Genomic DNA, 21278 nt, shown 5'->3' with positions numbered 1-21278 from the left:
AACAAATTAAAGAAGTATTTTATATTTTAAAATAATTGTTCTTTCTGACAACAGAATATCATTTTAATCCACCTTAATGCCTATAATTTTGTTTTGCTTAATAATACTAGTTTTCTTCTGTGAAATTAACAGCTTTTAAAAATATAGTTTATTTTTGTGTGTTTGTGTGTATGTGTGTCCATTACCATCTCTTGTGAGTGTGCTCTTGTCTGTCTCTGTGTCCATTACATTGTTTTGTGCTTACACTCTTGGAGTTCAGAAGATGTCATCAGACCCCAGGAGCTGTTGTTACAGGCAGCTATGATTTTCCTAATGTGTTTGCATTGAACTGAACTCTCGTCCACTGAAAGAGCTCTTAACCACTGAGCTATAACTCTAGCCTCAGATTCCCAGTTTTTATGTAGTAGAGTGTTTGTCTCTCCCCCACCCCACCAACCCCCATCCTTTTCTTTCTTCAGTCACAAGGTCTAGGTATCAAAGCTGGCTTCAAGCTTCTGTTTGAGCCTTTTAAGTACTGGGATTATAGGCATGTTCTCTTCTGCTAACTGTTGAATGTACCAAGCACATCATATGAATTATATCAATGTTTGTTAAGTAAATGAATAAACCAAACATCAATCACATATTTGTATTGAATAAGGAAACAGTGAAGCTTTCAGAAAAACAGTTATGTTTTTTGGTGGTCTCAAAGCACTGTTAGTATTTTTTTATTTTTTTAATTTATTCAGATTACAATTCAATTGTTATCACATCATTTATATCTTTCCATTCCTCCCTCCCTCCTGTTTTCACCCTATTCCCCTCTCATAGGTCTATGACCAAGGAGGACCTCCTCCCCCACTGTATGGTCATTTTAAGAAGCAGAAGAAGAGGAAAGAATATTCCATGTAGTCAAACGATACAAGGAGTCATTTAAAAAGAAATCTTTTTGAATTGGTGTATAAGGTGTATGCGAGTAATATATGTCTAGTGGTTTTGAAATTGCAGAGGATCTTATCTTACCACACAGAAAGCTCTGAGTTTGTTTAGGTGCATAGCTAGTTAAACAGGAGGGTGATTTGGGAGGAAAACAGGCTAAACTATATCTGACATATGTATTACTATGGAAGAAAAGTACACCAATGGCATAACAAATTTCATAGCTGTGTTGTTACACCAGGTAGAACTGAATGAAAGTATAAACCAGTGAGTGCTGAAGGAGAAAGAAAATTAGGTGTATAGCTACCTAATTAGGTGTTGGCCAAAGATTGAATATATGAGTGAAAGAAGAAAAGATGTGAAGCCATGTATTGAAAGAAGTTTTGGTAATTATGGGAGAAAACTATCAGAAGATGTAGAGTTGAGATATGAGGCTTTAAATGCAAATAAGTCTCCTGGGTTAGAGGTACAGAAGTGTGTCTGGTTGGCTTCAGGAATATGTTCCTTTAATTACCAAATTATATTTAATTTACACACCATCATATCTTAACTACATAACATAGAGTTGGCATAGTGCATTGAGTTTTTCTATGCACCTTACCTATTTTTTAATGCTTATTGTGTGTTCTATTCAAATACCAATTTTGCCCTGTGTTAAGCTCTATAGCACAATCTAATAAATATGTTTGCTTTAGAGTATTGGGGCATGTTGAGGACAACCATATAATAAAAAATCAAACAAATTCATAGCGGTTTGAAACTCTGCAGGCCTCCTAAAAAATAATTTTCTTCTAAAATTAATTTACTTGAATTTTAAAAACAGACTCTCACTGTGTAATCCGGAATTACTTAAAATTCAAGATTCCTCTACCTCAGCTTCCTGAGTGTTGGGATTCTAGGCCTATACTACATTAGTTACTTGGCTCCTAACATGTAATTCTTGTTAGAAGATTAATTTGTATAACTTTTCATTGCATTCATAATTTTTCTACTTCTCAGTATTACTATGTGGGCTTTGTTGTAGGCCTCAATTTCGTTTGTTTGTTTGTTTGTTTGTTTTTGTTTTTGTTTTGTTTTGTTTCCCCCGAGACAGGGTTTCTCTGTGTAGCCTTGGCTGTCCTGGCTCACTTTGTAGATCTGGCTGGCCCTGAACTGCCTGCCAGTTGGCTTCAATTTGAATACCAGTGGCTGCCAGGCTACCATCTACTCTGGTTTACCCTTTAACTTTTGATACCCTCTAAAAGGAAGCCCTATACTTATTCCATTAGCAACTGCTACTCTTACTCTTTTTTCTGGCTCACAACTACCTTATCGTTTTTACTTAGGAGGAAGTTATTGAAGCGATCCGACTCTGAAACTCATTTTCATTACTGTTACTTCTCAGAAATTCATAGTGCTTAAAATAAGGCATTACTTGTTTTTCCTTGTAGGAAAATAAAACAGAAGATAGCATGGAACAAACAGTAAATGAAGGTAGGATTTGCTTATCTAAGTATTGCTTTTAGTTATTTGTTTGTGACAAGTATGTTACTGTATATTGACATTTTGAAATAAAGCCTTTAAAATTTTATGCAAATATCATAGTATGTAACAACTACCTGCTGAGTTATATACCCCTTTCCCCATCAAATACTGCTATCATACTTTGTTTCTAAGGTTTTTCTCCTTGAATTATTTTCTTTTGCATATTTGATAAAAGAAATCCATTCTTAGATTTCTCATTAGACCTGTTGATTAGAGCACAGCATTCCTTTAAGCACTTTTATTTAGAGGATAATCAAGTTATTACAGAACTAAATGTCTCTTAATCTCAATAAATTCTTTGCTTTAGGAATTCTTATATTTGTTTCTAAAAGTCATTGTCCTTTAAAAAAAGATTTTTATTTTGAATTACATGCATGTGTGTATGTCTTTGTGTGTATGTGTACAGTTGCCCATGGAAGACAGTGGAAGGCGTCAGCTCCCCTAGCACTGTGGTTTTAGGCAGTTATGAGCCACCTAAAATGGATAATAGGAACCAAACTTGGGTCGTCTACAAGAGCAGTAAGTGCTCTTATTAGCTGAGTCTTCTCTCTCGACTCCATATATTTTTGTTATTGGTAGAGATATGTGCTTAGAATTTTCAACCGTAGTTTTATGAATACAAAAACTGAAATTCATGGAGGTAACTGAGGAGGTAATACAATAAATAGGCTTTGCAAAGCCAAGGTAAGAATTGAAATCTCCTGGGCCTGGGATTTAAGTGTTTCAGTCACCTCAGCAAAAATAAGATTAAAAATAGTGAAAAATTAGCAAATAAAAAAGAAATGGACACAATTCATTTTCTTAACTGTAATATGGATAAGTGGATAATTCTTTCATCTAGTCTTTCTGTAGTTAGAAGTCTGCTTCTTATTGGCTCATTAATATGCCACACATGTTTATATCTTGTTGTGTTTTATTTCCAATAATATATTCTTCACATATTTGCTTCCTGGTTCCTTTTCAAGGCTTGTATATCTTATTACTTCTGATTAAATGTTGGGTTCTGAATGCCATCCTTCGATTTTGTTTAGTTAATTAGTTTGTTATCTGTGTTACCTTAGTGTAGTATTTATCAATAGGTTCTTGATTTCCCTAGAACAAGACCCATGCCGTTATAACTTTACTCTTTGTTTTAAAAGTTTTTACTATACAATTACTTAGTATTAGTAAATATAAGTGTGTGCTTTCTTCAGATAATTTAAGCAGAAATAAGGCTGTATATTTCTACAACATATTCATATACCAAGACAGGGTATCTCTGTGTGGCCTCGGCTGTTGTGGACTTGCTTTGAAGATCAGGTTGGCCTTGAAATCACAGAGATCTACCTGCCTCTGCCTCCCACAGTACTGGGGTTACAGATGTGCACCACCACACCTGGCTGGACTTCTTAATCAAAACCTGAAAGACACGCTAATCATTAGTGTATGGAGACTCTGAGTCCTGAAATGCAAGCATTCACACTTAAGATAATCAAAGCAGTTTGAAAAACATTGATACTGTTGATTATTTCATGATATTAAGGACTTGGGTTAATTTTTACATTATGCTTGTTTTATATATAATTTTTTCTCATATATACTCCAGTTTGTCTGAGTGACAATGTATTATAGATTTGGCGACATTTCGAGGATTTTGAGTACTCATTTAATTATTTAATTTAAAATAGAGGAACTTTTGATTAATTCATTGAAGCACATTGTAGTTTAGATTGCATGGGATGTCTTGAGCACTGGAAAGCATCACTTTACTTTTAGAAATTATTTCAAACAGTTTAAAGAGCCATCAACAGTTCATTATATATATTAGCATATTTGTTCAACAAATTCTTGAGAGCATTCTATATCCCAGGTTCTGGTCTCTGTAGTAAGGATACAGTACTGAGCAAGACAGAATTAAATGCCTGCTTTTATAAACCTCTCATTTCAGTAGTGAAAAATACAATATACAAACTGGACAAGTGTAGGATGCACTAGAAATTGTTAGAAAACCTAAAAATGAGGATAATCATAAAGCAGGTTCTCATTACAATTAATTTAGTTTTATAACTTTTGAAGTGCTTTCAGATTATTGCAATATTTTCTTCTTTTTTGTGGTTAGAATCAATGAATGTCAAGAAGGACAATCAAGAGAGAGCTACTCATCCATGTACATGTTCTGTGCAAAGCAGTAGGCTTTTAAGTAATTTAATACATCATTTTTCTTCCTCAGTGTTATAGTGAACTCATGAGTTTTCTGTTATATGTATATAGCAGCTCCGGTACCATAAAATCTTAGTTATAGAAAAGGTAAAAAAAAAATTTACTATGACATTGTAACTTTAATTTTATTTAAAAATGAATTGATAAGGATTGTATGAAATTGCAATTATAAGTGCAAAATTTTTCTGATTTTTAATGATAAAAATTTGCCGTTATTTAAATTTATCATATTTTTATTTTAAAAATGAGATTAATCAACTAGGCAATTATAAGACATATTTCAGGACCTAGACCCTATCATTTAATTTTAGTAATTAATGAATGAGTTAGACAGGATTTTGATCTATTTTTTAAGCTAGGACATCTGTAGTACTTAGGATAATGCTTGGCACATATTAGTTGGCAACGTAGGAATCTAGTGCCAAACAGGACAGGTATAATTCCTGTTTCTCTTAACTTAAGTGGGATGTTTCCTGTTCATTGTCTTCACATAGTATATAAACCCAAGCCTGGAACTTGTAAAAGATAGTATAATTCTGATTCACTCCAGAGAAAATCAGGGAAGTTAGTAGAGATTATGTTCCACATGACACATACATTAGACCTAATATATAAATTAGAGTGGACACAGGCTAATAGGAGTGAAGGACCCTTATGGACTCTGTGTGTGTGTGTGTGTGTGTGTGTGTGTGTGTGTGTGTGTGTGTATGTGTGTATGTGTATGTGTGTGTGTGCCAATCAGATTACACAGTTGTGCACATGCACTTGTCTTTTAAAGAGCTATATCAGTTTTCAGACATCACTTTCAAGAAAGAATGACCTCATAATCCCATAGTCTACTGAGAACATGATGCAAACGCAGAACAAAAACTTCAGACTGACCTTGATGGCTGGTTAGGAATTTCAACTGTGGTATTGATGCAAGTATTAGGTGTGTTAATTCTGATACGATAAACTTGGATCTATGTGTGCTTCTATTATTAAAATGGTAGTGATTTTCACATGGACAACCAAGAACAATCTTTAAGGCAAAGTAAGTCTCTGCATAATATATACCATAGATTATCATTGTCTAACAATATGATAGAAAATAATCCTGTAACTGATTGTTAGGTTAGGAGACCATGGAAATAGTTTGACAACTTCATTGTGGACCTGTGGGTCTCCCTTTTAACTTTTGACAAAGCTAAGTATTTACAACTTTAGTGAAAGTTTTTTAAAGATTTATTTATTTATTACATATACAATGTTCTTCCTGCTTGTACTCCTGCATAGCAGAAGAGGGCACCATATCTCATTACTGATGGTTGTGAGCCACCATGTGGTTGCTGGGAATTGAACTCATAATTTCTGGAAGAGCAGACAGTGCTCTTAACCACTGAGCCATCTCTCCAACCAGATATTGGCAATTTTTTATCTTCTGCTTTTATGGTCAAAGAATGAGTAAGCAAGCTTCCAAGATGAGACTTGATAGCCTATGACCATATAGTGGGGGAAGAGGTCCCCTTCAGTCTTAGACCTAGGGGAGGGGAATAAGGTGAAAGCGGGAGGGAGGGAGGGAGCAACAGGAGGCTACAAGTGATGGGATAACAATTGAGTTGTAATCTGAATAAATTAATAAAATTAAAATTAAAAAATTAAAAATAAAATAAATCAATACATTTGATACACCTCCAGCCAAACTTACCATAAAAGCAGAAGATTTAGTGACAGTTTTAACATTAATCTTCACACCACACTATTTATTTAGTGCTCATAAGTGTTACTTCATTTAATTCCAAGCATGCCTGGTACCATATGTAGTAGTTTTCACACATTGTAAATGAGATAACCGAGGCTAAGAAAATTAACTGATATGCTCAGGGTTATATAATGAGAGGTAGAGCCATACTGAAAATGGCAGATCTGAATCTGTAGCACTTGGCTTCAGGATTCTCAATGCTGTGGTAGTACTCTGTATCACGTGGAGGCAGAACCACACTGTACTTTTAGATTATTGGCTAGTTTTGTTATTAAAAACTATATAACCTTATGTATAGCATGTGTGTACATGTGAATAGATACACATGTAAATACATATACATATGATATTTTAGGGCATATGGGAGTGGCTCATGCTGACTTGGAGGAGCTAGTTGTGCACATTTCCCACAACTTTGTACCTGATGGCCTTTGCTTGGCATCCTGCCATCAGCCATGGCGTTGGTATTTATATAACAGGAATCCACACATGCTGACATCAGGATTTTTATTTCCATTTTCTAGAAAATTGATTGGTAAAAATTTTTGTGTGTAGATGTCTGTGCTATCCTTTGAAGGGGGGAATATATTCTAAGACTCTGTCCCAGTAGATACTTGAAACTGGATACATTTATGCTTTACATACCAATGCATGGTAAGGTTTGGTTTCTAAATAAGGCACAATATGATTGGCAGCTATCAGCATAAATATCAGGAACCTCAAAATGCTGTTTTCCTTTCATTGTTGAGACTCTTCACCTTTCCCCTGAAGGAAAGACTAGCACTTTATCGTTTCTCCCTGGATATCTGAATTTCCAACATTACTATTTTTGCACTTTATGGCCATTTTTAAGTTGAAAGTAAGATAAAATATTTGAACACAGGCTGTTTTATAATTTATCAGGCAGTCTGATGACAAAGTTGTTAGTGATTAACAGTCTGGTTGTATTCATGGGATATGGTTCTTGATGGGATGGATTGTGACTAGGTGAGACTTCATCACACTAGTACAATTTAAAACTTACGAACTATCTCTGGAGTTTTCTCATTAATATTTTGGACTGCAATTAAATCTAAATAATTGAAATCATACATAATGAAGACTGAGGATAAAGAAATATCACTGCATGTCAGAACTGGTAATACAGATTCACCTAGGGAAGAGATGTTGAAAATTTTATACTGTTTAACAAGAGTGTAGTAAAACTTCCTGGTTGTTGAAATATATATATAATTTCTAAGCGTTTCTCAAGCGTGGACAGTGAATGCATTGCTTTCTGATAGCATTGTGGTATGTCATTATGACTCCACTAAAGAGCCAAGCAAGGATAGATAGCAGATGTACAGTACTAAATAATCTATTTCAGTGATTGCACTGTTGAGTTTACTGTTCTGTCTTGACTCTTTGGGTGGAGATTTAATAGTGCATTAAGAATAACTCTGCTTCTCAGAATTTTTCTTTTCATAAAGCATTGCAGTGGCAAAGTTCTGTTAGAACACATACTAACAGCCTTAGAACCCAATAAAAAACAAAGTGCTTTCACATTACTGCGTGATAAGTGTTAACACAACAATTGAGCAAATTTATATTTGACACATATCCATAGGTTTTTTTAGTCTATAAAATTTTCCTAGTTGTTTCTGGAGTCCATACTTCCTGCTTGCAATATAGCGTATTGAATCCTAGGCTTGACCACTTCTACACACCTTCCTTCAAAATCACTCTGCTTCAGTCCACAGTTCATTGAGAGGCTATGAGTTATAATTTCTATTAGGACCATTATTATCAGGAAGTTGCAAAATTGAATATAAATTGAGAAGTTTGAACCTGGTTTGTAGAAAGTACTTTTTCACTTTTTATTTTGAGATTATATTGTAATTATAATACTTTTCTTTTCTCTTGACTTTCTTCAAACCCTTCCATACCTCTCCTTGTTCTAGGTATGAACTAAAACTTATTTTATTCAGGAAAAAGATATATGTGTGTATATATATATATATATATATATATATATATATATATATATATATATATATACATATACATACATACATACATACATACTCTAAGCCAACTATATTTTTTGTGTTTTTTTCCAGATTATTTTGATTGGGACAAGTATTTGGAAGAGACTGGATCTGTAAGGGCCCCTTCAGAATACTTTAGACAGGTACGCCATAACTCTGTTGATATTTTACACATTACCCCATAGAAGGATGTTTGTCTGTGTAGTTACAGAATTCTAGTAGTATGAGGATAAAGTAGGATTATGTTTGCACCACTCATAACTAGATGATCTACTTGAAGTAAGTTTTTTATATATACTAAGCCTTTAAAATTGCCAATATGAAAGGAAAGACGGGTATAGTGAAGTGTTATTTAAAAAATGTGATAACCCTATACTGAGAGCGAGATGCTATTTTATATTGTTAGAATTAGGAGAAAGAAAGCATCCAAAATAATTTGAGCATCAAGGGATGACACAGAGTAGCTAGAGTGTAAGGTAGAGGCACCTGTAAGATCAAGATAAAAATATGTAGGGATGTTTGGACTGTTCAGAGAACTTTAACTATATCATAGGCTTTGATAGGACTTCTAGCTTGCTCATTTCCAGTGGAATAGCTTAAAGAGATGATTTTTTTTCGTTTTTTGAGACAGGGTTTCTCTGTGTAGTCCTGGCTGTCCTGGACTCACTTTGTAGACCAGGCTGGCCTCGAACTCACAGCGATCCACCTGCCTCTGCCTCCCGAGTGCTGGGATTAAAGGCATGTGCCACCACCGCCTGGCTGAGATGATTATTTTTAAAAGTCTTTCAGGATGCATTTTATAGGCTATATTTGGGTTTTCTGGATATGCAGATGAGAGAGACTAGTGAGGACCAGTGTTTTCATGCGACATGTCAGTCAAAGGGAATCCTTTGCCTTGAGCCTTGGAACACTGACCTCATTCACTTTCTGCTCCTAAGCATTCTGATAACATAAATTGCTATCTGTCCTTCTTATAGTTCATGCATTTTAACACAGTGTTATCTATGTATAGTCTAAGATTCCACCAACTAATGAATTCCAAGTCGGTATGAAATTGGAAGCCCGTGACCCTCGCAATTCTGCTTCAGTGTGTATTGCTTCTGTTATTGGAACTGCTGGAGCCAGATTACATTTACGACTGGATGGTAGTGACAATAAGAATGATTTTTGGAGACTTGTTGACTCATCAGACATACAGCCTATTGGGACATGTGAACAAAGAGGAGGTATACTTCAGCCTCCATTGGGTAAGGAGAAAGAGTTCATGAAATAACACAGTCTTACTAGGAAGCTATTATGAGAGATGGTTTTAAGTGTCCTTTTAAAATCACGTAGGCCTTCTTGTAAGTAGATGGTCAGGGCGTTACTGTAAATGATATATGATCAGGGGCTGGAGAGATGCCTCAGAGATTAAGAGCACTGTCTGTTCTTCCAAAGGTCCTGAGTTCAAATTCCCAGCAACCACGTGATGGCTCACAATCATCTATAGTGAGACCTGGTGCCCTCTTCTGGACTGCAGGCACACATGCTATATAAATAATAAATAAATTTTAAAAAAATGATACTGAGAGGAACTCAGTACCAACTCACTTTTATACATATTGCACAAGTGTGCTGAAAGGCCTCATTTTTTAGCACATATTAATCTTCAAATGTAAAGTACCAAAGAAGTTTTCTTAGGTCATGCATGTAAATTCAGAAACTCTTTGAAGCCTATAATATTTTATATGAGTGATACAACTAGATAGTGTCCATTGAGCCATTCAACACTTTGAGGATGAGGACAGGAAGCATGTGAGATTCCGTATTATGGGAGGAGTACAAGAATCAGTACTTTACAGCCACGGCTAGAGTTCTTTCAGTCCTAACCATTAGACACCAAGGGACCTAGTTACTGTTAGTCCTTGAACAGGATGAGAAAATGGACATGTTAGCAAAGGGTTCAAATTTAAGAACATGTTTGGGCTGTTTTCAAAATGCAAAAAGATTCTGACATACTTTTGAAAAAATCTTTTGTAAACAGGGGAATATCCAGATAATCTGTAGAAAATAAGTGATTGGTTTATTTGGTCATCACTCTGCATTCTCAGTGAATTTCAATGCTAGTATTTTGTTCTTTACAAGGTTTAAGGTAAGAATTAATGTAAATCTCAATAGCCAGATCATGGAAACAGCCTAAGTGTCCCTCAGTAGAAGAATGGATAAAGAAACTGTGGAACATATACACTATGGAATACTACTCAGCTATTAAAAACAAGGACTTCCCGAAATTTGTGAATAAATGGATTGAGCTAGAAATGATCATAATGAGTGAGTTAAGCCAGAAGCAGAAAGACTCAAATGGTATATACTCACTTATATCTGCATACCAGCCCAAGGGGCATGTCCCATGAAAGCCTTCACTTACCAGGAAACTGGGACAGAGGGGAGGACATCCCATTGAGACTCTGGATGAGAGAAGCATGGGAGAATGGCAAAGTAGAAGGATCCAGAGGGTCCTAGAAACCTACAAGTAGAACATTATGGTAGGCGGATTTGGGCTCAGGGGTCCTGCTCAAACTAAGGCACCAGCCAAGGACAATACAGGCCGTAAAACTTTAAACGCCTACCCAGATCTAGACAATGGTCAGAACAGTCTCCACAATCGAGTGGAGAGTGGGATATGAGTTTCTCACGTACTCTGGTGCCTCACATTTGACCATGTCCCCTGGAGGGGGAGATCTGGTGGCACTCAGAGGAAGGATAGCAGGCTACCAAGAAGAGACTTGATACCCTATGAGCATATACAGGGGGAGGAAGTCCCCCTCAGGAACAGTCATAGGGGAGGGGAATAAGGGGAAAATGGGAGGGAGGGAAGAATGGGAGGATACAAGGGATGGGATAACCATTGAGATGTAACAAGAATAAATTAATAATAAAAAAGAATTAATGTAAAACTCAGAATAAGTTTTTCTTAGTAACGTATTCCCCAAAAACCAGTAATACAGAATACTGAGAACAATTAATAATTTCTTTTCCAGTTTTGTTCATTAAAATTGATATAGTTTAATGGCTAGGGTGTAACCCAGTAATATGAACACATTCTTAACATTCACAAAAACTATATTCAGTTCTTAGTATGAAAAAGATTTATGCTAATGCAGTTTAAAAGGGGTGCACTGAAGTTTACTGGCAGTGTGCTTTATTGATTAGTGGAAGCCTGCTTCATTGGTTTTAAAATTAGTCAGAAATGTGTTTAATTTTTCTTTCTTGTTTTGAGACTGGATCTCAGTAATGTAGCTCAGGTTGGCTTGAACTATTGTTCCTCCTGCCTCAGCTTCCATTGTTGAGATTAATCATATGTGCCACCACACAAAAAGGTTCTTAAAATTTTATTTCCTTTACACTTATTAATTATGTGTTTGTACACACATATCAGGTTCACCTTGGGGAAGTCAACTATCTTCCTTGTGCCATGTTCTAAGTAGCCAACTCAGGTGGTCAGGTTTGGCAATAAGCATTGATCCATTTCCATTATCACCATTTGTTTCCTGGTTTTATATTTTGGGTAATTTCAGTAAAAGATTATTTGAGAATGACTTTGGAGGTTTCAAGGTTTTTTGTTTGCATGTGTTTCCTTGTTTATAGCTCTCTTGCCTTTGGTTCACATGCTTCTCTACCTTAGTGAATCTCTCACAAATGCACATAACTTTTTCCTAATTCTAGCATTGGGGCAGGCAGGTTTTGAGTGCACTTGCCTCAGAAAACAGTGAAACTAGCAAACTTGCATTCCCTGCTGCATATGTCAAATGCTGGTGTAAGTTGGTGAAATTTCTAAACAAGCTTATTTAGGTAACTTCTGTTACAAAGTTTAATATGTGTTTAGAATGTGTGTAAATTGCTAAAGGAAGAGAAGTCTTCTTCCTAATATTTTATGAAAAGTTTCAGACATATACAAAATGTCAAGGAAGTTTAGATTGAATATCCATTATTACTAACTCACTATTTTTTTGTACTTGGATTATTATTGATCTGTCTGTCCATCTATCTTATTTTATGTATCCCAGAGTAGTTGATATTAATATATTTCCCTTAAATACTTAAGCATTCATATTGTTAACTAGAATATGTATTCACAGTTTTTCTCCTTTGAAAACTTATTTTATATATGTGCATTTGTGAAGTTCAACAGACATGGTCTTTCTGAAAGGACAGAAGTCAGGAACTACAAAATGGGCTAGAAGCCTTTTGCAACATTTCCCCACTTGTTTGGTTGGTAAGGGTAGAATAAAAACTCTCTGAGCTGTGGTGTGGTTTACCTGTATCTTCATGGCCTGAACACAACATTAGCATGTTTGTTGGAAAACCCTATTCAATGACTTCTCTAAAATATAAGTTTCTGGTTCCACTGACATTGTTGCCAGACATCAGAGTGGTGAATATATACTCAGGAAGATTCCTCTCCTTTTACTCAAGTCCTTAGAAAGTCATTTTCTAAAGAGGATTGGTGAATGTATTTGTTGTCTATTGCCTTACTTTCACAGGTTTCTCATGATATCTCATTTATAAAACAGGATACAGAATGAACGTTACATCATGGCCCATGTTCTTAGTGCGGACACTAACTAGATCTGAACTGGCCCCCTCAATGTTCTTTAAGATGGTAAGAAAAGCATTACAAAACATGTCTGTCCTCTTGATTTGTGTGCAAGATGAGAAAAGGATCAAATTTCATTCTTCTACATGTAGATAGCCAGTTTTCTCAATACAATTTGCTTAAGCGCTATCTTTTCTCTGATGTATGTTTTTGTCATCTTTGTTAGAAATAAGGTAGCTATAGGTACTTGCTTATTTTTGGCTGTGAGCCCAGCCTTCTCTCCAGCCCAGGTACATATTATACCTAGGTCCTCAATGCTCTTGCATTGATCACTGTACCTGTTTTTGTGCCAGTACCATGCAGTTTTACTACCATGGTTATATAGTATAACTTGAAATCAGGGATAGAGATACCACCAGCAGTGTTTTTTTTTAATTGTTCAAGATTGTTTTGGCTTCCAGGGTATTTGGGGCTTCCTTATGAATTTTAAGATTATTTTTCCACCTTCTATAAAAATGTGTTGGGATATTGGTGGAGATTACATTGAATTTATAGATTATTTTGGTAGGATAATCATTTTTATAATTTTAATCCTACCATTAAATGTGCATTAGAGGTCTTCCCTTCTGGTGTCATCTTCAATTTTATTCTTCAGTGTCTCAAATTTTTCCATGTAGAATATTAGTTCTAGAGATTGGAAGTCTGCTGTGAAGGTGTGGGCAGGACTTCTGAGGGCCCTCACTTTGCCTTGTAGGTGCTGTGTTCTTATGTTTTCATATAGCCTGTGTATGTGATCTTTATGTCTTGTCTTACTTTCCTGTGACTAAAGACTGTTGTATTAGAATTCATGCTACTGTCTTCATTTTAACCAAATAAATATGATGAAATTCATCCAATAACAGCAAATCATAAAAAATATGAGTTATGTTTATACAAATAGTAAAATGAGGCCATTAGTTGAAAATCAGTAGATAAACATTTCCTTTATGACTAAGGATTTTAATTCATTAATTTATTTATTGGCAATTTGTACTATTCCTTTTGTGAACTGTTTGCTTAATTCATGTGCCTATTAACAGTAGTTTTTTGTTCTATTGGCATTTAATTTTTATTCCATTTTTAATCTGGATATTTAGCTCTTGTGAAATAAAAAAATAGGCAAAGATTTTTCTCTCATCCTTTATGCTGTCTCTGCCTTCTGAACATGCTGTGTAGACCATTTAAAATTTGATACAGAGTCACTTGCCAATTCTTGATGTTAGATTCTGGGTTATTGGTATCCTATTTAAAAAGTTTGCCTTTCTGTAGGACCCAAGTTCGATTCTTTTTTTTAATTTTTATTTTTTTAATTAATTTATTCATATTACATCTCAGTTGTTAGCCCATCCCATGTATCCTCCCATTCCTCCCTTCCTCCCACTTCCCCCCTACTCCCCTCCCCTCCCCTATGTCTGTGTTTGAGGGGGACCTCCTCCCCCTGTATATGCTCATAGGGTATCAAGTCTCTCCTTGGTGACCTATTATCTTTCCTCTGAGTGCCACCAGGCATCTCCATCCAAAGGACATGTTCAAATATGGGGCACCAGAGTTTGTGTGAAAGTTAGATCTCCTTCTCCACTCAACAGTGGAGAATGTCCTGTCCATCGGTAGTCTGGGTAGGGGTTCGAGGTTTACTGCCTATTTTTTCCTTGAGTGTTGCCACAGTTTGCGGAGGACCCCAGGGCCCAGACTCACCTGTAGTTTTCCAGGACCCGCTGGATCCTTCTATTTCCTCATTCTCCCAGGCTTCTCACACCTAAAGTTTCAATAGGATGTCCTCCCCTCTTACCCACTAACCTGGTAGGTACAGTTTTTCATGGGGACGTACACCTTGGACTAGTGTCTCGATATAAGTGAGTATATACCATTTAGCTCTTTTTGCTTCTAGGTTAACTCACTCATTATGACAATTTCTAGTTCAATCCATTTGTCTACAAATTTCGGGAATTCCTTGTTTTTAATAGCTGAGTAGTATTCCATAGTGTAAATGTACCACAGTTTCTTTATCCATTCTTCTATTGAGGGACACATAATTCTTATGTGGTGGCTGACATCTGTAATTCTAGTCCCAGAGGAGCTCATGTCCTCTTCTAGCTTCCATGGGTACCAAACCCAAATGCAGTGCACAGATAATGCATACAAGCAAAACATCTATACCCATGATGAAATTTTTTAAAAACGAAGTTTTTTCTTACTCTGTCATAAGTTTTTCTTTCTGTTTTTCCTCTAGGAGTTTCAAAGTCTCACTTCTTAAGATAATTGATTGATGTGTATTGAATTGAATTTTGTTCACAGTAAGAGGAATCTAGATGCATTCTTCTGAATGTGGATGTCCAGCATTCCCAGCACCTTATTTGAAGAGGCTTCTTATTTCACTATCGTACTATTGGTACCGTGGTGAAGAATAAAAAAAATGTAGCCAATTAGTCTTATTTTTGATCTTATATTACATTAGATTATGTGTTCATTTTGGCATCCTAGGTGAGGCAGAGATAGGTGAATCTCTGAGTTCCAGGCCAGCTTACTCTGCAAAGTGAGTCCAAGACAGCCAAGGCCACACAGAGGAACATCGTCTTGAAAAACCAGAAAAATAAGTACTGTGATTCCTCCATTCTTTTTGCCCAGCATTGCTTTGGTATTAAGGAATTTTTTTTTGCTTATGTAAAATTTTCAAAATAGTTTTCAATTCATGCTAAGAATTTCATTGGGGATGGTGAAGAAATGGCTTAATGGGAAAAGCCACTTGCCAGCCAACCTTACAATCTGAGGGTTATCCTTTGAACCCCTATGGTCAGAGGAGAAAACTGGCTCCCCCAAACAGTTCTCCAACTTTCTCAAAAACACTGTGCCGTGAATATCCCCCTATACACAAGTAAACAAATACAAAGCTTTAAAAAGAATGTCATTAGAATTTTGATGTAGAATTACATTGAATCTGCATATTTCTTTTAGTGGTAAGAACATTTTCACAATATTCATATTGTCAATCCTTGACAATCAGAGAGGTTTCTTTTCCTATCTTCTAGTATCTTGCCCAGTTTCTTTTTTCATTGCTCTCTTAGAATTTCTATTATTCTGATGAAGCCTATACTTCCTATCACAAGTCATCCCAGAAGGAGCTCAGGGCAAGAACTCAAAAGAGCAGGAGATGAGGGCAGGAGTTGCTGATACAGAAGCCAGAGAGCTGCAGTACTGCTGCTTACTGGCTTGCTCCTCATAGTTTGCAGTCTGCTTTCTATTTATATTTTAAAGATTTATTTTGATTTTATATTTTTTAATTTGTTCACTTTATATCCTAATTATAGCCCAATCACTTGTCGACTCCCAGTCCCACCCTTGCTCCTTCATCCCCTTCTCTCTCCCTCCCCTAATCCTCAGAAAGGAGAAACCCTCCTCCCCTAACCTCTGACCTCAGCCCATCAAGTCTCACCTGGACTGCCTGTATCCTCTTCCTCTGTAGCCGGCCAAGTGCCGCCCCCACCAGGAGAAAGTGGTCCGCACATGGGTACCAACCTCTATATCAGAAGTAGTCCCTAATCCCCATAGTACGGGACCCACTAGGAGACTGTGCTGCATATCTAACTACATCTGAGAGGAGAGTCTAGGTCCACACCCATGCATGGTGCTTGGTTGGTACATCAGTCTCTGCAGCACCTCATCCTCCACCTGGATTTGTTGGTTTCATTGGTCTCCTTGTGGAGCTTCTGACCCCTGCAGGACCTTCTATCCCCCAACTCTTCCATAAGACTTCCTGCACTCCACCTGGAAGTTTGGCTGTGTGTCTCAACCTCTGCTTGGATCTCCTGCTGTGTGGAGTCTTTCAGAGGACCTCTATGGTAGGCTCCCTTCCTGTTCTTTCTCTTCAACTGCTTCTTGTATCTATTCTATTTGCCCTTCTGAATGACAACTAAGTGTTCTCCCTAAGGTGCTCCTTGTTATTTAGCTTCTTCAGGTCTGTGTGTTATAGTGTGGTTATTCTGTATTATGTGGCTAATATCCGTTTATAAATGCGTATATAATATGTGTGTCTTTCTGGGTCTGTGTTACCTCATTCAGGAGAATGGATAAGCAAACTGTGGTACATTTACATAGTGGAATATTACTCAGATATTAAAAACAAGGAAACCTTAAAATTTGCAGGCAAATGGATGGAACTAGAAACAGTCATCCTTGGTGAGGCAGTCTGCTTTCTTACAAGCACCCAGGACCACCAGCCCAGGGATGGTACATCCCACAATGGACTGAGCCTCACACATCAATCACTAATTAAAATGTATTCCCCCTATCAATCACTAATTAAGAAAAGTACCTACAGGCCAATCTTATAGAGGTATTTTCTCAGTGGAGGTTTTCTCTTTTCAAGTGACTCTAGCTTGTATCAAGTTGACCTAAAACTAGCCAAGTTACTTCCACGTTTTCTATGTACAAGTCTTTAACTCTTTTGCTAGGTTTATGCCTGACATTTTAGCCTTTCCTAAATGGAACTTTTTTTCTGATTTTTTTCAGTCTACTTATTATTGTTATTATGTTAAAATCTATGTTGCTGGTGCATCCCACTATTTTCCTGATAGTGTTTATCAGACTAAGAATTTTATGAAGGAGTGCTTATGACATTTTATAATATGGATATATTATTTGCAAACAAGAATTATTTTACTTTTCCCTTCCTATTTGTACCCCTCCCTTTCTGTTCCCTTATTGTTCTGGCTAAGCATTCAGTCACTGTATTGAGTTCAAGTAAAGGAAGTACAGACATATTTGTCTCTCATTCTTGATTTTAGAAGGACTGTCTTTATTGTTTTCCTCAGTAACTACGGTGTTGAGTATGGCTTATTATGTTTATGTGTTTTTTCTATTCCCAGTTTGTTTAAAACTTTATTCATGAAGGGTTGTTAAAAGTTATTAAAGGCCTTTTTTTGTATGTCTTGGGTTGATCATGTGAATTCTGCCTCTGATTTTATTTGTTACTATTATATTTGCAAATTGGCATATGTCGAATCATTCTTATAATGCTGATACAAAAACAACTCATTCATGGGTGTCATCTACTTAATATGTTTCTGAATTTGGTTTTGAAGTATTTTGTTGAGACTTTATGAGGAAATTTCATGAATTTTTATGATTTTTAAGAATAACTTTCTTCCTGATAAATACCAAGCCCAATTTTAGGTTACTAAGTGTTATAAAAGAACACACTAAAAAGATTGTTCTTAATATATCTTAACTGTGAAATTTTTAAAATGTTTATCTTTATCTGTGTTTCATATTGTGGTAATACTGGCTTTGTAGATGAGTTTGGCAGTGTTTGATACCTTTTTATTTTATGAAATATGAAGCATTAGATCTTCAAGTACTAACTAGTATATTTCATCAGTGAATTCATCTAGCCTTGGGCTTATCTTCAGCTAGGCACTCCATTACTGCTTTTATCTCGTTGCAAATATATGTATGTTGCTCTCTTAAAATATCTTCTTGGTCCTATATTGCTAGAGAATCACTGTCTAAAAACTTATATTTTTCATACCTGTTTTAAAATTGACTGGGCTATAAGTTCAAAATGATCCTCAGTGACTTCTTTCTTTCTTTTGGTTAACTTGGCTGAAGACATGACATCATTGGTTATGTTTTAAAAATAAATCTTTGCACTCATTCTGTAGAACAGGCTGGGTTGTACTCATGGCATTGAATTAAATATGAATTAAAACTGTGTGCCATGATGCCTGGCCTAAAAGAACAAAACAAATAAATACGTAAATAAATAAATATTTTCCAGGTTATTAATCCCAGCACTCGGGAGGCAGAGGTAGGTGAATCTGAGTTTGAGGCCAGTCTGGTATACAGAGCGAGTTCCTGGACAGCAAGACTACACAGAGAAACTTTTTTTTTGAAAAAGAAAAATTGTCTCATTGATTCTTTGTATTTTAGTATTAATAATAGCTCTTATCTTTTTTCTTTTTACTAATTTTAGGTTTTACATATTCTTATTTGGTTTGCTTTTGTTTTAAGACAACAATCTTGCTATGTAGCCCAGGCTGACCTCAAACTCATAATCTTCTGGCCTCAGCCTCCCTAATTTGAGAGTACAAGTATGAGCCACCGGACCTGACTTATTCTTGTTTTCCAAAGACTTTGAGGTGCATTATTAGGTTACTTATTTTATATCTGTCTAATTTTTTAAAAGGTGTATGTATGTGACTCATTTGTGTGTTTGGGCATGCATTCATGTGCACACACATGCATGATATACATGTCTACATCTCCCATCTCACCATTCCCAAGAGTATAGAGATACACAATGCTTTCGTATTCTGTCTCTTTTTCTTGTCATCAGATGCATAACTTTTAAACTGGTAGTTCCCTAAAGCAATATTTAATATTTTTGTTTGTTAGTGAATCATTAATTTCTGTCACATAATATAAGATATTTCTTTTTATATTTATTTGTTTGTTTGTTTATTTATTATATACACAGTAGTTTGTTTGCATATACGGGCACCAGATCTTATAGATGGTTGTGAGCCACCATGTGGTTGCTGGAAATTGAACTCAGGACCTTTGGAAAAGCAAACAGTGCTTTTAACCTCTGAGCCATCTCTCCAGTCCGAACATATTTCTTGTATGAGTGGATTCATCAGGCTAGTTTTGTTTCCTACTAGACTCTTGGCTGTATAGGAAAAAAGTGAAATGTCTAAAGAATAGTTTGTGATTTTTAAGAATAACTTTCTTCCTGATAAATACCAAGCCCAATTTTTGGTTACTAAGTGTTATAAAAGAACACACTAAAAAGATTGTTCTTGATATATCTTAACTGTGAAATTTTTAAAATGTTTTTGTAGGAACCACCACCAATCCCCTTAAATAATTTTAAAGTTGGGATGAAAATTGAAGCTGTTGATAGAAAAAATCCCTTTATGATCTGTCCTGCCACAATTGGAGCTGTTGAGGGAGATCAGATTCATGTTACTTTTGATGGGTGGAATGGAAAATTTGATTATTGGTGTAAATATGACTCCCGGGACATCTTCCCAGTTGGATGGTGTCACCTCACAGGACATGTGTTGCAACCACCAGGAAAATATGGTAAGCTAATACCTAATTACATGTTCTATTATTTTATATCTGATTCTGGTGGCTTTTTTTTTTTTAGTAGTGGTGATATTAGGACTTGAAGTCAAATTACAAAGGCAGGTAGACTGGTAATCACGTTCCTTAATTTAGGTACAGGAAGATTCAAATTAGGATAATTAGAATTCTTGAGAGCTCCCCAGGAGTCTTATGTTCCAGTTCACACTAAGAATAAGGGCACAGCATAAAGTCACATTTAGAATGTTAGAACTGTGTTGTTATAAACACTGGGTGTTTATAGACAGCTATTTTAAAAATCACTTTTAAAATTACTATTGGATTAAAATGTATACATGAGTTCTGAGGATGTTGCTCAGTATACAGTGGGCATGCACAAGGCTCTGGATTCTATTCTCAACACCAAGAGCTTTTTAAAACCTTTGCGCATGTTACTTCATCAGTCACATCCCAAGCATGATTTTAAAGATTGCACATAAGTATTAAAATATATTTTACATGGTTTTGTTTACATTTTAAAGGTAAACTGATACTTTGATATTCTAAAGTAAAATCTGTGTGTGAAGAACATTTTTTACTCCATGGAAGCTGCCAAAGATTTCTGTTCAGTTATTATAGTATTCATCATTTAAAATGATGTTTCTAGATTTAAAACCATGATCATGTAAATACTTTTTTTCAGAGAAATGTCTCCAGAATACCAAAGCTCCCTGGCAACTCATCCAAGGGCTTAAGCAAACCTAATGTAGTCTTATTTGAAGTAATCACTGCTAAGATTTACTGGGCTTGACTTTAATACAAAATTACTGATGGAATCAAATGTAAATATAATTAAAATTTACCTCACTAAATGTTATCTGTATCGGAAAACAGAAAGATAAAATAAGTAGGTAAGCTCTATAGTGGAGATTGGGAAAATGAAAGGGCTTATAGGTATGTTATTCTTGTAGCTGGATGCTATTGAAGTCTTCTGTGATTGAATACATCCTACAATGTACAGTAATGCATACCAGGTCCTTGCTGCTATATCTAGCAAGGAGATAGCAATGGGTAAAAATGTGGGTAAATGTTTCTGTGATGCATGTCTATATATGATACTAAAGTAGCCAAAACATAATATCCACCATCAGGAAATTTATTTTCCAGGGAAGATAAATTGACTATGGGATAT

General features: G+C 35.7%; 1 protein-coding gene across 1 annotated transcript in view; it reads left to right on the top strand.

The window, feature by feature from the left end:
- LOC311602283 (sex comb on midleg-like protein 2) overlaps positions 1-21278 on the top strand; it is a 72398-nt gene that overhangs the window by 2498 nt on the left and 48622 nt on the right. Inside the window, exons 2-6 of the mRNA XM_084790156.1 lie at positions 2349-2391; positions 8482-8552; positions 9422-9656; positions 12963-13051; positions 19861-20104. Coding sequence (XP_084646282.1) covers positions 2349-2391; positions 8482-8552; positions 9422-9656; positions 12963-13051; positions 19861-20104 — 682 coding nt within the window. The remainder of the gene's footprint in view (positions 1-2348; positions 2392-8481; positions 8553-9421; positions 9657-12962; positions 13052-19860; positions 20105-21278) is intronic.

The sequence above is a fragment of the Acomys minous genome, assembly GCF_964271855.1.
Source record: "Acomys minous genome assembly, chromosome: 7".
Classification (NCBI taxonomy): Eukaryota; Metazoa; Chordata; class Mammalia; order Rodentia; family Muridae; genus Acomys; species Acomys minous.
The sequence above is the reverse complement of the archived record's forward strand: the minus strand, read 5'-3'. Positions and strand labels throughout refer to the sequence as shown.